Source organism: Erythrolamprus reginae, chromosome 2, assembly GCF_031021105.1.
Source record: "Erythrolamprus reginae isolate rEryReg1 chromosome 2, rEryReg1.hap1, whole genome shotgun sequence".
In the NCBI taxonomy this organism is placed as follows: Eukaryota; Metazoa; Chordata; class Lepidosauria; order Squamata; family Dipsadidae; genus Erythrolamprus; species Erythrolamprus reginae.
The window spans coordinates 202314925-202335552 of record NC_091951.1 but is presented as its reverse complement, the minus strand read 5'-3'; the positions used below and the strand labels follow the sequence as shown (position 1 = coordinate 202335552).

General features: G+C 42.8%; 1 protein-coding gene across 1 annotated transcript in view; it reads right to left on the bottom strand.

Annotated features, from left to right (window-relative positions):
• Positions 1 to 20628, bottom strand: part of GNL3L (G protein nucleolar 3 like) — a 22696-nt gene extending 2068 nt beyond the window's left edge. Inside the window, 15 exon segments of the mRNA XM_070741293.1 lie at positions 744 to 883; positions 3213 to 3349; positions 3768 to 3910; positions 6592 to 6735; positions 6737 to 6770; positions 8064 to 8151; positions 9274 to 9418; positions 10051 to 10154; positions 11691 to 11826; positions 11942 to 12025; positions 15891 to 16007; positions 16190 to 16291; positions 17438 to 17475; positions 17572 to 17671; positions 20515 to 20628. Of these exon segments, the coding sequence (XP_070597394.1) occupies positions 744 to 883; positions 3213 to 3349; positions 3768 to 3910; positions 6592 to 6735; positions 6737 to 6770; positions 8064 to 8151; positions 9274 to 9418; positions 10051 to 10154; positions 11691 to 11826; positions 11942 to 12025; positions 15891 to 16007; positions 16190 to 16291; positions 17438 to 17475; positions 17572 to 17584 (1425 nt within the window). The 5' untranslated portion in view covers positions 17585 to 17671; positions 20515 to 20628.

Sequence of the window (20628 nt, the reverse complement as noted above, 5' to 3'; positions counted from 1 at the left end):
GACTGAATACAGGCCTGCTTTCGGGTTCCCAAATCCTCTATGCTTCATGTTTTTGCCCTCCCCAGCCCCCAGAAGCACTCTGCAAGTCAAAAAATACACATTTTTGGTGAACACAGACGCATTTTTGGTGAAAACATGACGTGGGTGGCATAGCAGAGTTCTTCTGGGGCTGGGGAGGGCAAAAACGTGACACGTGGAGATCAAAAACTATTTTTTTCTTGTTTTCCTCCCGTAAATCTAAGTGTGTTTTATAGTGGGGAAAATACAGTATATCATCTTGGGCCACTCTCTTTGAACAAATGATTCAGGTTATTAAGACAACAGTAGAATGTTATATGGTATAACGTATTATTTTACAAGCTTTTTGTTATGATGATTCAAATAGCATCTATGGAAAGAGGGTTTTTGTCCTCTGAAATCTTCTTATTCTCCTAGCTCCTGAGAAAAGATGGTTGTGAAGACCCCTTCAGTTCTCTCTGATTTTAGTTATGTTGGGTGTTCTTCTAATCAGTCATGGTCTCTTTTTATAAGTTTTTTTTAAAATCTATAACCTGCCCAGAGTCATCAAGAAATCAGGCAGACTTGAAATTTGATACTGACATTATAAATACACAGAACTATTATACATTAATGTTACTTCTCCCTTAGATGGTTCTACATTCAGTTCCTGGTATTCAGAACTGCAGGAACCTGGGTGCTTGCCAAAATGATAGCCCATGAACAATGAAGGCTGGGGCACATACCTCATCATTCCCATCTTCTTCCATCTTAGTCTCCTCCTCTTCTTTCATAGACAGCACTTCTTCCTCAGCCATTTCGATTACTGCCTCACTAGTTAGGCCTGAACCCTCTAAGGAGATTCCCACAGGACCAGAGATTAAATCTATCCAAAAAACAAACAAACCAGGGTTCTTAAATAGTCAGTCTTGAGTGGAAAGAGGCTTAAAACAAGGAGCAGAATTCCATCTGCTGCTTTATACTACACACTAGGCCAGCTGAATGAACAAATCCATCCTGAGTCGTAAATCATACTGAGTTTCCCTGAAAATAAGCCCTCCCCTGGAAAAACCATTTCCTCTAATTAAGGTTAGGGAGACAGAGCTGGAAATCAGGTAAGACGGCAAGAGGAGCTTCATCTTGTTCCAAGCATCCCAAAATAATAAGACCTCCCAGAAAATAAGGCTCAGCGCTTCAGGGGTCAATAAAATATACAGCAGTGTCTTGTTTTCAGTGTCTTATTTTGGGGGAAATCCGGTAATTATCCGGTAATTATCAGAGCAACTAATGCTCCAACCAATTATAATTTATTCAACAGCTAGTTAAGTTACATTTAACTTATCATGGGACCACAGATGTAGGACAAAGGGAAGAGAAATGAAAACTATTTCCTACTGGATTTGGTGGAAGACTCCATGTTCTGTTATACCTATTCTACCAGATCAAAGAAAAAGAGGAGGAAAGTTGGAGAGAATTGAGAAAGGCACAACAGCTTTTATAAAAGGGAAGGAGAAATGATAGGAAAGAAACAGCTGTTTGAAAGAGATCCTGGAAACTGATATGTAAAACTACCTCTCACCCTGCAGCTTTTAATAATTTTATGGCTACAACATTACTACATAATTAGATAGATACTCTGTGCTTTTGAAAGAATGTGGAGAATTATGCTGAATTGCAGAACAGATATATCTGGGACCAGTGGATGCTATAGATCAGAGGTCCCCAACCTTTTTTGCACCAGGGACCGGCTTTAAGCTAGACCAGTTTTCCATGGCCCGGTGGGGGTGGGGAGAGCTAGCTGTCAGTGGCGCCGTAAAAGGGGCGATCAAGAGAGGAATGGGTGAATGAATGGACGGAGGGTGGGAAGGAAGGAAGGAAAGAGGGAAGGTACAGGAAGAAGAAGGGTGCAAAGAAGCAAAGAAAGGTGTGAAAGGGGAGAGTAAGAGAGGAAGGAGTGAAAGAAGGGAATGAGGGAGGAAAGAAGGGAGGAAGGAAAAGGAAAGCAAGAAATGGAGGGAGGAAAGGAAGGAAGGAAAGAAAGAAGGAAAGAGGGAAGGGACAGGAACAGAGGAAGGAAGCAAGGAAACGTATGAAAGGGGAGAGTAAGAGAGGAAGGACTGGAGGGAGGGAGGGAGGGAAGAAGGTAGGAAGGAGAAAGAAAAGAAATAGAGGAAGGGAAGGGAAGAGAGAGAAAGAAAAAGCAAGAAAGAAAGCAAGAAAGAGAAAGAAAGAAAGAAAGGCAACTTCAAAGAAAGGCTCACTGAGCATCTCTCACTCTCTCTCTCTTTCTATCCCTCTTTCTTTCTTTCTCTTCCTTTCTCTCTCTCCTCTTCCTTTATCTCCTCTCTCTCCCTCTCTCTTTCTCTCCCCCCTCTCTCCCCCTTTCCCTCTCTCTTTCTCTCTCTCTCCCTCTCTTGCTATCTCTCCCCCCTTTCCCTCTCTTTCTCCCTCTCTTTCTGCTTGCGGACAGGCTGGCGAGGAGGCCAGCCTGTCCGCAAGCAGCCCGAGGAACTCAGAGGTCTGGAGGCGCCGGCGGAGCGGAGAGAAGCCCCCGCTAGGCTGCGCGCTCCGGTCTTTCCTCGGCCCTTCGGAAGGATCGCGCGCCTCTTCTTCCTCCTCGTTTCTTGGTCCCCATCCTCCTTTCTACTTTCTCCCCCTTCTCTTCCTAGCCCACTCGGAATATTCAAAATAAGAAAAGCCTTTGCCGGCGAAGGTTTTTCTTATTTTGAATATTCCGAGTGGGCTAGCAGGGAGATAGGGAGCGTGCGAACCGCCCGTGCGCCCCCGACATTCAATATCACCTTCCGCCGGCCCCGCCTCTCCTGCAAACCCCCTTGCTGAGAGCCCGGGGCGAAAGTGCTCTCGGCAAATGTGAGGCGGGCAGGGCGTGCGTTCCGGGTGCGGGAGGAGCTGCGGTGAAAGGCAGGAGGTGGCAGAGGAGCAGAGGGGGCAAATCGGGCGAGCGGTGGGCAGCGCGGAAAGGCCGAGGGGGCCCTGGCGCCGCGGACCGGCTGAAAAACCCCAACGGCCCGGTCCTGGTCCGCGGACCGGCGGTTGGAGACCCCTGCTATAGATGAATGTTCTCCATTTTTGTGAAGCTCGCAGAAGGAATAACATGTATTGTGGTATAAAAGCAGCTGTTGGGCTGGGTGTTAAAACAACAATCATGGTGGCAAAATCTTGTGGAAAACGGTCCTGTTTTCCCAACCACTTACTAGCCAAAGCCTTCTCATTCTCCTGCTCCAGTGCCTCAAAATCGAAGGCTTTGCCCATCTCGGTCACAATCTCAGCGCTGATATGAGTAGGAAGTGTGTGGGTCTCAGGTGGATGTGTGAAATAGCTTATTTTTCCACTAAAAAAAAAGAAGAACAACATCATATTTAGAGACCATCCAGCTGAGAGATTGCAAGTTTTATATAGCAAGGATTGATAACTTTTCAGGCCACAACGCAAGACAGAAAGAGAGTGCCCCAAGTCACATCATCTCGTGCAAGATTGCAACTACTTCATAAATTAATGTCGGGGCGTCATGGGGAAAGGATGGCCATGCTGTTCACCCCCAGCTTTATAGGAAAAGCTTCCCTCCATCCACTCCCTCCCCCCAAACACTTTCGCACTAGTTCCAATTATTTTCTTCTTTTCCCAATTTCAATCTCCACTTGAATTAGAGCTGCCAGGTCAGTAAGACAAAGAGGAGGCTTATATCGAAGACAATTCCTGCAAAAAGGTCAGGAACTTTCTTTTTTAAAAAGATTCTATCTTCCACTCACCTCGTCCAGTCCTTTAGTACTATTTTGGCAGCCTTCTCATGGTCTGGTACTCCTCCTTTTTTCAGCTTTCCCTGTCGCTTGGCCAAATACGCCAAGAACTCCATGATGTTCTCAAAATCTGGCACACTGAAATGCTGCATAATCTTTAGGTAGAGGAAATTTAGGGAGATGAATTAGAAGCTGATTAAAGTTTTCTTATCCAACCTGCCCCATTCTATTTGCTTACATCTCAGAGACAGGTCAGTTTTTTAGCAGAATAGAATAGAATTCTTTATTGGCCAAATGTGATTGCACATGCAAGGAATTTGTCTTTGGTGCAGATGCAAAGATACATTTGTCAAGAATCATGAGGTACACCACTTAATGATTTGTCATAGGGGTCAAATAAGCAATGAGAAAACCATCAATATTAATAAAAATCTTAAGGATACAAGCAACAAGTTACAGTCATAGAGTATTAAGTGGGAGGAAATGAGTGATAGGCATGATGGGGAAAAACTAGTAGTAATAGTAGTGCAGACTTAGTAAATAGTTTGACAGTGTTGAGAGAATTATTTGTTTAGCAGAGTGATGTCGTTCAGGAAAAAACTGTTCTTGTGTCTAGTTGTCTTGGTGTGCAGTGCTCTATAGCAACATTTTGAGGGTAGGAGTTGAAACAGTTTGTGTCCAGGATGCGAAGGGTCAGTAAATATTTTCCCTGCCCTCTTTTTGACTTGTGCAGTATACAGGTCCTCAATGGAAAGCAGGTTGGCAGCAATTGTTTTTTCTGCAGTGCTGATTATCCTTTGAAGTCTGTGTCAGTCTTGTTGGGTTGCAGAACCAAACCAGACAGTTATAGAGGTGCAGATGACAGACTCAATGATTCCTCTGTAGAACTGTATCAGCAGCTCCTTGGGTAGTTTGAACTTTCTGAGTTGGCACAAAAAGAACATTCTTTGTTGTGCTTTTTTGATGATGATGTTAAGTGACCATTTTAGCTCTAGAGATATGATAGAACCTAGAAATTTGAAGGTCTCTACTGTTGATACTGTGTTCTCTAGTATTGTGAGAGGTAGTAGGATGGGAGGGTTTCTCCTAAAGTCTATCACCATTTCTATGTTTTTGAGTGTGTTTAGTTCTAGATTGTTCCGGTCGCACCACGAGCAGCTGGACTTTAGTTCAGAGATCGTCAAACTTGGCAACTTTAAGACTTGTGGACTTCAATTCCCAGAATTCTCCAGCCAGCACAGCTGACTAGATAATTCTGGGAGTTGCCACAAGTCTTAAAGTTGCCATGTTTGAGGACCCCTGATTTAGTTACTTATCAGGCAAAGACTACACTGGGCAAGGCAACAATGTGATGATAGCCTCTTCTTCCCTCTGCCCAGAAATCAGAAAGAAATTGCATTTCAGATACCGTTGCAAAATTTCAGTGGGTGATTTCTGAAAGCTGCCAGAACCAAAGCAACCCAAACAAAAATGGGGTTTAATTATTTTCTAATCATTTTTTTAAAAGCAGGGCGGTTATCATTTTGTTAGAGATAATCAATTGAGGCTACAGTTTTATAAATCTATTTACTTTGGAAGAAATACCAGAAGCTGATTTCCGAGTATTATTCAGGGTAGAACTGAATAATATCCATTTCAAGTACAAATTTCAATGGGCAAAAGCTTTCCTGATTGATACATTTAAAAACCTCCAAAATATGTCTAAAGCTAGATATGTATCAAAGAAACAATGTTAAGAAAAGCTTAGCTGGTGTACATGCCACAAGAACAGTATCTCTTAAAAGAGCACACCTCTGCTAAATTATTATCTGTCATATATCTTTTGTATTAAAATGCCAACAATAACATTCTTTTAAAGTGTTACCCAATTAAATGTTGAATGATCCACTTAATGCCTACTGCTGATTTTTTTTAAAAAAAAACGTCCATACAATATGATCATATTTTGCAGCAAAAGTAACACTAATAGCAATTTAAAGCTTGTGTCCCCCCAACAATGTTGATTCAGGTCTAACCATGGTTTAATGAATTAACCCCACTGCTTGAGATTGCCCACATACTGAGCCAAAAAACAAAACCATATATTAGTCTAGTGCAATAATGGCAACCCTTTTTTTGCTCGGGTGCCAAAAGAGAGTGCGCACGTGCTATTGTGCATGCGCAAATGCCCACACCCACAATTCAATGTCTGGGGAGGGCAAAAGCAACTTCACAACCCCCCCGAGGCCCTCTGGAGGTTAGAAACTGACTGTATCACAACTTCTGGTGGGTCCAGTAAGCTCATGTTTTGCCCTCCGCAGGCTACAGACTTCCCTAGAGACAAAGGAAGGTAAAAACACTCACCCAGGCCAAAAATGCCTTCCGAGAGCCTCTGTGTGAGCCAAAAATCAACTGGCTGGCACAAACATGCACGTTGGAGCTGAGCTAGGACAACAGCTTGTGTGCCAGCGGATATGGCTCCACGTGCCACCTGTGGCACCCATGCCATAGGTTCGCCATCACTGGTCTAGTGTGTTGTGTGAATCTAGCCAGGGGGCAACTATTTAAAGAACCCAAATTAAGATTCTTGGCCAAAGTCCTTTTGAAGACACATTTTCCAAGCAGATTCATATTTTTAAAATGTGATTTCAAAAGGGAAAAGGAGCTTCATTCAAATTACCATTGCTAAAAAAATTTAAATGTATAGTTTTCTTATCTGAGAACCATTATTTTTTATTAGCACTTTTCTGTAGGCTTGGAAAAGATCTTGGGATTCTCAAGGGCCACCTTGATAATAATGTTCCAGTTTATTCTCAACCCCCGTATGCTCTGTTCATTCTTTCAAGACCACCCATACCTGCTGTTTGTTGCATCGTTTCAATATGGCCTCCACTGGACTCACAGGGTCTGCCAGTTGTTCTATCCTGATGCAGTTTCGCAGAATCATGGCAGCGTCTGAAGTGGGAGAAGCCATGACAATCCCTGGACAATCTAGGAGTTTTTATGTGCTTGTCCAACTGCACTTCTTGCAGAGACCTAAAAGGTGGGGGAGGAGGAGGGAGAGGTAAATAAATGAGAGCAATGACTTCAAATGCCAGCCTTTCTGCCTATAATGTTAATTTTCATTTTCATATATTCCTTAGTTGTCCCAAAGCTAAAACAACCAGACCAGAAATTAAAATTTTAGACTCCTCCTAGACTGGCAGATTATTTGTTTCTCTCAATAGTTCTTATATAATCCCACTCCCCTCCTGGAATGTTTATCTTCAATAACTTTACCAATCTACATCTCCTCTGAGCTTCAGGAGAAAAGGGGTTGGGAGGGAGGGGAAGATGGTAAACCTGTTTAGTCAACAGATATTTTTTAAGAAGGCTGGGTCTTTTTTTTCTTTTGGGGGGAATATAAACATAATTAATCTAAGCCAGGGATCGCCAATCATGGCAACTTTAAGACTTGTGGACTTCCCAAAATTCTGGGAGTTGAAGTCCACAAGTCTTTTAAGTTGCCAAGGTTGGAGCCCTCTGATCTAAGCCACTTTAAAACTAGGGAAAGTGGATAAAATAAACCAATGGGCAGAAAGTGGCTAAATTCACACATGATATTCAGCCATTACTTCATCATGAGTTATTTATTAGCTGCCCCGAGTCTTCGTAGGGGGGGGGGCATACAAGTCTAAATTATTATTATTATATTATTATTATTATTGCTATTATTACTATTATTATTATTCATTAGCTGCCTTGAGTCCCATAGGAGTCCCATATAAGTCAATTAAATTAAATTAAATTATTCAGCCACTACTGGTTCAATTCACACATCCAGAGTCACAAAATATAATTTACAGCTGGTAAGGGTGAATGCTGAATAAACACAAGTTAGAATAGAATAGCAGAGCTGAAAGGGATCTTGTAGGTCATCTAGTCCAGCCCCATGCTCAAGCAGGCAACCCTATCCCATTTCTGACAGATGGCTGTCCAATCTCTTCTTGAAAGCTGCTCATGGATTAGAACAATATATAAAGTAGCGAACAAAGTACTCTCTGTCTTGTACAGAATTTTTATTCTTTTTATTTTTATTTTATAACTCCAAACATTCTCTGGTTTACTATGCCCAAAATTACATGCTAATCCAATTCTAGGCACTGTCACTCATAAGGGAATCCGTGAATTTTTATCTCTCTTTTACCTCTCTTACATAAGCAGGACCACAGACCTCCTGCAGCATTCCTTTATTTAAAATGAAAAAAAAAATGAAACTACTCGGTTGACTACCCAGCACTTCAGACCTGATGCCTCCCTTCTAATTAGCACCTCGGCTTGGGCACATACTTGGTGATGCCAGGAGTGGCACCAGTATTGCAAGCTCGGCTCCTCTTCAAGCTGTTGATCAAGCTGCTTTTGCCAACATTTGGGAAGCCTGCAGTCGGGGATATAGAGACAGGCAACCCATCAGCAAGCACATTTTCATTCTGGGGATTGCTCCCACACAAGTCACTGCTGCCTTCCTCTAAATTGTTTCCTTTGCATTCTACACAAGAGAGCATAACCAGTAACACCCACCACCTTTTTCCTCTGGACTAAGAGGCAGAAGGAAAGCTGGTAGAGTTCACATCTACGAATCTTCCCCAAAATGAGCAGTTCCGAGTCTGTAACTTCAGGTCATCAATCTCTGCAGTTGGTGAAGGCTGCAGAGTCCAAGGAAGTTGAGGATCATGGGATCTAAATCCTCCCTCACCTGCCTCTTTCTTTCCTCTCATAAGAGCCGGATGGCGCAGCAGTTAGAATGCGGTACTGCAGGCTAATTCTGCCCACTGCCAGTTTGATTCTGGCTGCCTCAAGGTTGTCTCAGTTTTCCATCCTTCTAAGGTCAGTAAAATGAGGACCTAGATAGTTGGGGGCAATATGCTGGCTCTGCAAGCCGTTTAGAGAAGGCTGAAAAGCGCTTTGAAGCTGTATATAAGTCTAAGTGCTTAATGCTATTTGTGGGCCACATCACTTTCCCAGCTAAAATTCTTCTGTGTTTGAATTACGGCCCAGCTATCTCCTGGCTTCAACTCCCAGAATGATAGAAGGGTCACTGGCTTTCATCCAAGGTCAAAGGACCCTCCTCCATTGGAAAGATAGCTGCTAGGATTCTATTTAAATTGTTTTTAAATTGCTTTTTTAAGATGTCCTAATATTATACTGTATGTTTTAATTTTTTTGATTGTGAGCCGCCTAGAGTCTCCTAGGGAATTGGTTGGCATACAAATTGAATTGAGTTGATTAAATAATTAATTAGCTGCCGCAAAGCAAAAATAGGGAACATTTCCCAATTTTTGCCCTATCGAATCAGCTGGAGACAGACAAGGCAAAGAAGACAGTAAGCTAACTTACCCCCATTCTGACTCACTTCAGGTATCCTATGATTACAACTCCCAGTATTCCCAGCTTATGCAAAAATTCCAGGAGTTGCAGCTTCCTCGTTTTGTAAGGTATCATATTAAGAAAATATGTTCTTTCACTTTGTCCACCTCTCAAATACAGGCACGCTACGTACCCACAACTCCAACAGTGATTGTTGTCCTGACGTCCTGATTCCGGCAATAGTTTGCAAGCACCTTCATGAGACAATCTGCCCCAACACAGGCTGCACTGCCTAGCAAGTCACTCGATGCTCGGGTTACCGGGACACGGCTACGTTGCTAAAAGGGAGAAAGAAATTACATGTACTGTTCAATGTCCCTGGTTCTTACTTTTGATGACCCAATCGTCAAATGTTCCCAACTATTACAAAATCGTTTTTAAAAACAATGTTTAATCTGTGCTTAATCTGTGTTTTCCATCTCCCAGAACCCACCAGTCTCTTTCTGCCACCTAGATCTCACTTTATAAAGACCAGGTATTGGACTGCTACCATAGCCAAATCTAGTCTGTTGGAATATGGTGGGGCTCTTAAACTCTTCTATAAAAGCCAACTTAAAGTACTTTATAAAAAGAAATGAAATAAAACATTAAAATACATTATTTTTTTAGTATAAATGTTACAAAACAAATACTTCTGATCCACCAGGTTTTCACAACTCCTAAACCATGAAAGATAGCCATGGGCTATCTCACCAGAAATCCTGCTAGATTTTGGCAGTCTTATGTGAGTTTTACATTCTTGCTGTATGTTAGGAGTTTTAATTTAATTTTGTGGATGCATGGCTATTGCCAAAGGATGTTGTAGCATGCTGCCCATCTCCACCCCATTCTCAAAGTGATCTAGAATAAAATAATAATTATCTTTTAGAGGTAAAATATCATTAATCCATTGCAGCCATCCATCACTTACCAGGTTTTTGCTCTGTTGCTGAGTGGAGGATTTAAAGGCCACTGTAGGAAATTCATTCCTCAGATACTTCAGCCATTTTGCAACAATCTCTTTAGATACCAGATCTGGATCAGAAACAGAATGAGAAAGTGAAGGAATCCTTAAAAAAAACCCCACTCTGCTGCCAGTTCTCTGGGGTAACACCTACTCCTTTGTATGCCAAAGGGACGTGAGTTACCTTTTAAAATCATGTGTTTCAAAACTCTAAGCAGATGCATCACCCAGCTGATTTCAAACTAACCTTGACCACCTTCCACTTAACAGTCAATGCTATTAATATGGTTTAGAACAGTGATGGTAAACCTTTTTTTGCTTGGTGCCAAAAGGACGTTTGTGTGCCCACACCCATATTGCAATGCCTTCCCCCTGTACATGCACACACAATCCCCCCGCGCATGCCTCACTGAAACCTCTGGACTTCTGTTTTTTGCCATCCACAGGCTACAGGGGCTTTTCTGAAGCCTGGGGAGAGTGAAAATGGCCACCTCCTGCCCTCCAGAAGGCCGAAAATCAACTGGAGCTGACATAGGGCAATGCCTCGCGTGCCTCAGATATGGCTCCACGTGCCACCTCTGGCACATGTGCCATGGGCTCGTCATCATGGGATTAGAATATCCAGGTCACATATCCAATAACCATAGAAAGAAAATCAATTCCTGATCACCTCTCTACCTTAACTGTCATTGCGAATGAACGAACCAAGAAAAAAAAAACACATTAAAACATCAACCCCCCAAAAATATCTTCCACAGCTAATCATTGTGACCCCACTGTATAGTGCTGGTGAGACCACATTTGGAATACTGTGTTCAGTTCTGGAGACCTCACCTACAAAAAGATATTGATAAAATTGAACGGGTCCAAAGACGGGCCACAAAAATGGTGGAAGGTCTTAAGCATAAAACGTATCAGGAAAGACTTCATGAACTCAATCTGCATAGTCCGGAGGACAGAAGGGAAAGGGGGGACATGATCGAAACATTTAAATCTGTTAAAGGGTTAAATAAGGTCCAGGAGGGAAGTGTTTTCAATAGGAAAGTGAACACAAGAACAAGGGGACACAATCTGAGGTTAGTTGGGGGAAAGATTAGAAGCAACGTGAGGAAATATTATTTTACTGAAAGAGTAGTAGATGCTTGGAACAAACTTCCAGCAGACGTGGTTGGTAAATCCACATTCACTGAATGTAAACATGCCTGGGATAAACATATATCCATCCTAAAATAAAATACAGAAAATAGTATAAGGGCAGACTAGGTGGACCATAAGGTCTTTTTCTGCCGTCAATCTTCTATGTTTCTAATTGAGGCCAAATGCAGTATTTAGCAAACTTTTGAGTGACTTTCTTCCCTAACTCTACCCTCTGCCACCCAAACCCTGAATTAAGTCATGATTGCAGTGATTCTGAACCAAAGCAACTGCAGAACAAGCCAATGTAACTCAACACTTCATTTCAAGTGTAATTTTTGGATTCCCCCCTCAGTGCAGAATTTGAATCGGTAAAGAGAAGCTCTTGGTAAGAAACGATCTGATCTCATGTTCTTGAATCACATACGGCTTTAACTTCCTTTCCACACAGAACCTAGTATTTTGTGACTTACCTATTTTATTCAACACCAAAACCAACCTCTTGTTGGTTCCAGCCTGCACCACTGCTTCTTCAACCTGGGGGCATCGGCACCCTTGAGGATCCCGAGCATCAAGGATTTCCAGGATCACATCGGCTGCTTCAATTACCTGCAGAGAGTAAAGAACTGGTGTCCAACACTGACCCAGCCCAACCCAACAGAAGCCTCCCCACCGTCTACAGCTCTATTTTTCTTGGTGCCAAGTCACTTTCGTCTTCACTGACCTTCCTGAACTCTTTGTAATACGCCTTGCAGGAGCTGTCTTTTTCCAGCAGGGCATGTTTGGCCAATTGCTTCAGATCCTTCTCCTGTGGGAAGATGATGGTTATGCACAGAGCCAAGGGGGTAAAATTAAAGTCCCACTAAGTCAGATGGCACAGAATAGATTCTCATAGTTAGAAAACAGGTAAAAGGTAAAGGTAACAGTTTCCATTATTCAGCCGTGTCCGACTCTAGAGGGAGGTGCTCATCTCTTGTTTCCTAGCTGAAGGAGCCAGCATTGTCTGAAGATGCTTCCATGGTCATGTGGCCTGGTATGACTATGTACCAAGGTGCATGGAACACTGTAACCCAGTGTTTCCCAACCTTTTTTGAGCCACGGCACATTATTCACATTTACAAAATCCTGGGGAACATTGGGGGGGGGGCGCTAAAAAAACTTTGGACAAAAAAATCTCTCTCTTCCTCCCTTTCGCTCTATTTCTCTCTCCCTTCCTTCCTCTTTCTTTCCCCCTCTCTCTCCATCTCTCTTTGTTTCTCCCTTCCTTCCTCTCTTTTTTGCCCTCCTTCTCTCTCCCTCCTTCCCTCCCTCTATGTCTTTCCCTCCCCCTCCTCCCCCCCCCTTTTTTGCAAAACCCGGGAGTCTTTCTTCTGCAAATGGGGAGCAGACTGAGGATCGGGCAGCAGCTACAAAACATAAAAGCTATCGAAAACGGTTCCGAATAGCTGAGTTCAGTCTTTTTTTTAAGCGCTGGCGAAAAGATGCAGCTTTCTCAAAGGACGGCTCCGTCGAACCGCGGCAGAACAAAAGGCTCTTCCCGTGCCAAGGCTTAAAGCGGGAAGAAATTGGGGTGGAAAGACCCCCAAAAGTGTTAACACCCAGGGCAAGTGTGGGAAGGAGGTGCTCGCTCCAAAGGGGCCCAAATACCAGCTCGCGAAAAGGGTTGCAGAGTTTTGCTTCCCCTCCACATCTCCATTTGAAGCTGCGGGTGGGGAGAAATGGGGTCTCGCATCCCGACCTCATCGCTGAGCTGCTTTTCGGAGGCAGTGGGACCTGCCTCCCCCCCCACGGCTCTTTTCCTTGGGTGAGATGAAAGGGGGGTGGCCGGCCGCGCACTCGAGCGCTTCGGAGCTTCACTCGTCTCACCCATTTCAAAGTATAACCAACCACCCCGCGAACAGGGCTTGAAGGGAGCGGCAGCAGGTTAGCTTTGGGGCATGGTGGGAGGGCAGCGGCAGCGGCCAGTAGCCGTGGGGCGGCAGCAGGGTGGTCAGCTCTGAGGCGGAGCTCTGGAACGGAGGCACCGAAGGCGGTGGCTAGACATGTTGCTAGACGCCGTACATGCTGGCATTGCACTGGGCATGGACGTGGGGCTAGAGCCTCCGTCCCGGCCCAGCCAGCAGGCAAGTGCCAGCCACGCAATTCCAGCATGTCCAGCCGCCGCCGTCGGTGCCTATGTTTCGGAGCTCCGCCTCACAGCTGACCACCCTGTGGCCCCCCACGGCTGCTGCTGCTGCCGCTGCCGCCACCATCACCCTCCCACTGCACGCCGCCCTCCCACCAGGCCCCAAAGCTCACCTGCTGCCGCCGCCAGGGAAGCTCCAGCCGGGCGGGGCGCTGCAGCTGCCGGAAAACTTGGAAGGCGTAAAGAAGGAAGCTCAACTTCCGGTCTCACAACTTTTTGCTCTTCTCAAAATGTTGCGAGACCAGAAGCTGGGCTTTTTTCTTCGCGGCACACCTGACCATGTCTTGCGGCACACCGGTTGGGAAACACTGCTGTAACCTTCCCACCAAAGTGGTACCTATTTATCTACTCACACTTGAGTGCTATCTAACTGCTGGAAAACAGAATACCGTGTTTCCCCGAAAGTAAGACAGTGTCTTACTTTCTTTTTACCCCCAAAAGCCCCACTACGTCTTACTTTCGGGGTATGTCTTACATTGGAAAAAAATTGAAAGGGTCCTTTCAGCGGCACAGCAGCAAGGAGGCGAAGATTGGGGTTTCCCCTTTGCTTTGACGGCGCTGGTCCGAAGCGAGCCGAGCGGGCGGCGGCTTGCAGCGAAGGCGCTCGTCCCAGCAACCGAGTCCTGCCGAGGCTCGGCTGCAAGCGGCCAGCGAGGCCGACCGGCTCCGAGCCGAGCGGCCGGAGCTGCGCCCTCCTTCGCCCGCCTCCTTTCCGGCAGGCAGGTGGGGCTGCCCAACTGCGCAGAGCGGCTCCTCCCCTCCAGACACACGCTTCCCCGACACGCGTCTGCAGCTCCACGCGTGCACCGAGGGAAATCTTTTGTGCCTTGCCGCCGAGCTCTCCCACCTGCTCGGCGGCCGCAAGCCTCTCCCTGCCACCGCGCTGCCGAGGGAACCGCCGCCAGGGCTGCTGCCGCGCTGCCGAGCAGATCAGCTGCTGGGCGGCTGAAGAAATCTTCCCTGGGTCTTCCCGACGTCATCAGGCTCCCCCCCCCCGGCAATACCCCCGTGTTTCCCTGAAAGTAAGACATATGTCTTGCTTTCGGGGTACGGCTTATATTAGCCGACCCCCCTGAAACCCCCGATACGTCTTACAATCGGGGGTGTCTTACTATCGGGGAAATAGGGTAGGTACGATACCCTTAATTTCATAATATGAGATAATAAATCATAGCTGCATTTTTACTTATACTGCTGTCCACAAAATATCTAACATTTGATTGCTGCTGTGCAAGAAATCCATTTCCTTCTAGGGGGAGGCATTTTTACTCAAGTCGCATATAAACAGAATAAAATATTCCATAAGAACCTTTTAAAATGCAGCACTGTTATCCATGAACATCATTTTAAGGTGATTTAGAAAACAGAACTATGTATTTAATCATCTCCCATAAAACATATCTCTGCTTCACACCCTGTAAATTTTGCAATCTCTCCTTGAAATATCATGCTTTCCCATCTACTGTTTTCTTAATACACTTTTTTTAAATAAAAAGTTTTATTGATCTGGAACTCCAGGCTGTTACAGACAAGCAAGCCATTCATCATTATTTTCCTTTTTAAATATTTTTTAAATTAAATTCTTTGAAAAATGTAGATGAATAAGTGCAAAAGGAAACATGAAACAAATAGATCACCGAGCAATTATAAAATGTCATTGATTATTAATTGTTAAGCTTATTATGTACATTCTATGTCACTGAGACTAAGACTCATTACTACTCATTGTTATTTTTAAACCAATTCTACCCTCTGGCTTAAAATGGGATGAAGACATTAGAAAAATTACCAAATTATTATTAATTTCAAATTATTAAAATTAGAAATCTAGTGACACTTTTTCAGACTAACTGCTTTGATTAAAAGGTATGCCTAGTCACTCTACTCTTCTGATGAAGTTCACAAAAAGCTTATATCTTTTAAACAAAGTTGTTAGTTGGAAAAAAAAAATTGCCACCCTCTTAGAACAATACAGTTCTCCTCCTATGATATCTGTTGTAACTTAGCAAGCCCACAGTACTCGGGTACCTTGAGAAATTTTATTTTATGAATGGTAGTGGGGGATAGCCAGATAGAGGGAAAAATTTCAACTCAGTAATTGATTTGTTTTATGCCTTTTTGTACAAATAATTGGTACTGGGCTTTTTGTAAAAAAAAAACACAATTCGTTCACTTGAGACTAAAATCTCTTTGATATATGCCAAGAATTGATTTGTGAGAAATCCCCTATGAATAATCAAAAATCACTCCAGAACTAAAACTGGGATTCTCATAGTTATTTTCATGTACTACTTTCCTACTTAAATAAGCATCTGTCTAACCAATTACCAAACTCTCTACCAATAAAGAATATCAATACCAATATACCTGAGCTGCTTAAAAGAACCACCAGAAGAAGAGGACAATCAAAACTTCTATAAAAGCTGCACAGAAAAAAATATATTTCCTGATACTGGATCGGATATATGTGCCAGCCTAAATTCGTTACCTTCTGCTCAAACCGTTGCTGTCTGTGCAAGGCATCCTTCTGTAACCCTTCCAGGCCCCGGAATCGGCTGATTTCCTTCTGGCGTGCCATTTGTTGCCGCTCCTGCATTTCTTTCACCTAGTTAAGACGAATATATAATCTTAAAATAACAGGATGCTAGCAGCCCTGCTGCACAGGCCTCACAGATTCAGTATTGGGTACCAGTCTTATATCCATCCCAAACTCCATAGCCTTGAATAGAGAAATTAACTCAGGTATCTAAAAATCCCATCTTTGTTTTCTCACGTGGTTAACCTTACCCTTTTCTCTTTTAAAGCCAGTTCTTTTTTGACATGTTCTTTGAAGCGTGATACTTTAGGTGCTCCTGAATCTTTTTTCCTATGGGATTTTGCATCCTTTTTCTATGAAAAGAAGAAAAACTTGATTGCAGACATAAAGTTACAAAACATATTCATCACATCTGAAAACAACAATAGATCCTTGCTTTTATTATTATTATTATGTCAATACAACACAGCAAACGAGATCACTATGCTGGGTTTCGTATTTCATCACCAGTCGGGCGCTTCCCAAGCACCTAGGACTGCGTGATGTTTGCCGATCCCAGTAAAGCGGCCTTTTGCAATTGACAGGTGGAGATTTTGTCAATTCCGATGGTTTTCAAATGTCTGCTGAGATCCTTTGGCACTGCGCCCAGCGTGCCAAGTACCACTGGGGCCACTTTCACTGGCTTATGCCAGAGTCGTTGCAGCTCGATTTTTAGATCTTTGTATTTCACTAATTTCTCTAGCTTCTTCTCCTCAATTCTGCTGTCCCCTGGGATTGCAATGTCGATGATCCATACTTTCTTTTCTCCACAATCAGGATGCCTGGTGTGTTATGCTTCAGAATTCGGTCAGTCTGAAGTCGGAAGTCCAACAGTAGTTTTGCTTGCTCATTTTCGACCACTTTTTCGGGCTTATGATCCCACCAGTTCGTTGCCACTGGTAAATGGTAGTTCCGGCACAAGTTAGGGTGGATCATCTGTGCCACTGCATCATGTCTATGCTTGTAGTCAGTCTGTGTGATCATTATTATTATTATTATTATTATTATTATTATTATTATTATTATTATTATTATTATTATTATTATAGATTTGTATGCCGCCCTTGTCCGAAGACTCGTGGCGGCTCACAGTTTTCCAACTGATACTATTTTGACCCTTTTCCCTTTGCTAAAGAATATCTTACGTTTTCTTATCTGAAAGCTGTATTCAGGGCAGAATTGATACTCTAATAGAAAAAATACTGACGGATGGAAGCTAACATATCATTGGCAACTTGCAGGATCAAAATTCCATATGGAAACAATAACATGGTTACATTTTGAATCACCACCCAAATTCTGTGTTAAAGCTGCTTCACTAAACTTTTAAAACAATTCTGCTTCACTAATAAAACCAGCAATCATTCCATTATCAAATTCACAGGTTTTCCCTGCTCTTCCATCAACTTTGCTTTAATCTCTACCACAAAAACTCTTTTTTAAAAAAGATTCCATCTTACCTTGCTACGTTTGGATTTCTTGCTAGATTTTTTCTGTTCTGCAAAGAGAAAAAAAGGAGAAAATCAGAGAAAAGCAAACATGATTACTCATTTAGAATTCCAATTGGATTGGAATAATTCAAGCAAATATTTACTATGTCGGGTCATGATGCTAAATGTAGGTAAAGGAGCAGGAATCTTTTTTTCTTCCCAACACAGGTTTTTGAATAACCTTTGTCTCCTGATTAAGAAGACCTGGGAAAAAAAGAGAAAAGTTGGTTTATGAAGTTTTCTCATCAAATGACTAAATTACATTGCTCCTAACAATATCCTAAATTATAGCAAGTGAAAGCTGCCCAGAATCACTGTGAGTTTTTAAATTTAAATAAATTACATTTAATTTTGACATAATGCATTACATGAATTCAGCCACTTTTCTACATAAATTACTGTTTAGCGTGATGTGAAACACAAAGTTATCTTTTCACACCCTGTGTTTTCAAGTGGTCATAATCCTTCAGTATTGTCTCTGGCACATGACGTAATGGGATCTATGTCAACATCTAGCTTGAGTATCCAAATAAAAACTTCCATGGAACTGCAGAGGCTTCGTTCCTACAAATTAACCCATTGGAAGTCCACATTCCCCTCCCTAACTCCAATGACAAGTTGCAAGGAAGAGGCAAGTACAGTAATCCCTCGCTACTTTGTGGTTCATCTATTGCAGATTCGCTATTTCACGGGTTTTCAAATGGGGCGTAAATCCATTAAATCCATTGAAAATTTTAAATCCATTAAAAATTCATAAAAATTTTCTACAGTACTAATGTAATTTATTAAAGAAACTGGTAGGATATCACAGGTAGTTCCAGCTGAGAAACGTTATAGAATGACTGTTTAATGCAAAGGGTGGGTTTTAAAAGTCCAAATACTCGTTAAATACATTAAAAAAAATCTTTCCTCTACTTCACGGAAATTTGTTTTTCATGAATGGTCATGGAACGCATCCCCCCAGTGAAAAACGAGGGATCACTGTATTTCACTCTTGACAATGTATTGACTAATAGATCCAGGAGGAAGTGGATGGAATATACTGGCACATGCAACCATCAGGGGAAAAAACCCCAAGACATTCATCTTCAAGGAAGATATGGTAGAAATTGAGAAGACTCTGCAGGTAGTCCTCAACTTATAACATTTGCTTAATAACTGTCCAAAGTTACATCACTGAAAAAAGTGACATAGAATTATTTTTCTTACTTATGACTTACTTATCGTATGAGCAAAATATGGATGCTTCAGAATTGGCATGTATTTATAGGTTGCAGCATCCTATTGGGGGTCAGGTGATTTCCCTTTTGCAACCTTCTGACAAGCAATCAATGGGGAAGCCAATTCACTTAGCAACCACCTTACTAACAACTGCCGTGATTCATTTAACAACTATAGCAAGAAAGTTGCAACATGGGGCAAAACTCCCTTAAAAACTGCCTTGCAATGGAAGTTTGGGCTCAAATCATAATTTGAAGACTAACTGTAGCAGCAACTTAATTGAAGTGTTAGATCTGGATGGAGGATTTAAATTTGATTCAAATCCCCACTTGGTTGGCAGGCTCACCAGCTAGTAAGACTTAACCACAGTCCACAACTTACGTTACAGAACGTTATTATCTGTATCTGTTGCCTTAAGGTCTCGGAGGAAAAAAAACAAGATATGAATGCCAGAATAAAGAGCAGGGGAGTGTTACACAGATCTTATTTTCAAAGAGCCCCATGATCAAAGACAGTAAATCTCTCCCCTCCCCCACCCCTCTGGAATCTTCCACCCAAAGGAGAATCCAATGGTACATTCTTCACGAGGTTGTCCCACTTTCTCCAGCTAATAATATTCACATGTTGGGACTATCAGCCCCAATCCCTGTCTACAAAGATCCCATTTGTCCCAAAAGTGTTTTGTTTTTCCCCCCCAAGAGGAAACTATACAAACTTAATGTAAACTGCTCCAAAGTCAACTGCAGGAAACACGAGTTTACTAACCGAGTAGTTGATGCATGGAACTCACTACCAGACTCTGTACTATCATCTCCTAACCCCCTTAGACTATCCACTGTTGACCTCTCCCAATTCCTAAGAGGTCAGTAAGGGGTGTGCATAAGTGCACCAGCGTGCCTCCCCTCCCCTGTCCTAATGTTTCTTTATATTTTTTTCTAGTATCATGTATATGAATATTATTATATCTAATGTGTTTTTCTTATTTTTCTTTTTACTAGTATCATGTATATAAATATTATTATATCTTTACATACCTCCAATATATGCTTGACAAAACAAACATGACAATGTACATATATATATGTAGATTGTTCTGAGTTCGGGTTTTACCCCGTGTAATATTTTGAATGTCTATGCGACGTTTCGGTAAAATCACATTCACCAGGCTGAAGTTGTTAGCTTCGTGCTGCTTTGAGTATACAACTATAGGACAACTATACTCAAAGCAGCACGAAGCTAACAGCTTCAGCCTGATGATGCTGAATGTGATTTCACCGAAACGTCACATAGACACTCAAAATATTACACGGGGTAAAACCCGAACTCAGAACAATCTACATACATATACCCGTGAAAATCTACAAAAACAAATATATATTGTTTATGTGTGTGTGTGCGCATATAGATACATACAAACAAACAAACAAACCAAACAAACAAACAAACTGGACTTTCTGGTCTTTCTTTGAAGACGTTTCGCGTCTCATCTAAGAAGCTTCTTCAGCGTCTCGGGGGCAGTGGGGAAGCACCTTTCGGACAACCTGGATAACTGAGAATCTCCACAGACTAAGGTCCAGTTTATTATTATCACCACCATCATTGTTGTTGTTGTTTTCCATTGCATGTTTTCTCCTTACGCATGTCACAGGTACCCGTTTCCCTCCTCTAGCGAAACCTGGTTATTTTTTCGTAGTAAACTTGCCTTGACGTGATGCCACCCCGTTTATAATTGACAACACTTTCAGTGCCATTCTGAGCCAGCACCACGAGGGTTTCTCCGCCCCCCCGACCCCCTTCAGCTCTCCTCCACCCCGAGACCCTCTTACTTGTTCAGGGTTTCAAGTGAGTCCTTCCAACGGCAAAAGGCTTTCAATCCAAAACTCCTCCGCCGAAGTCGGGAAGCTTAGCAAACGGGACACATGGCTTCCCGCGCGTGCCCA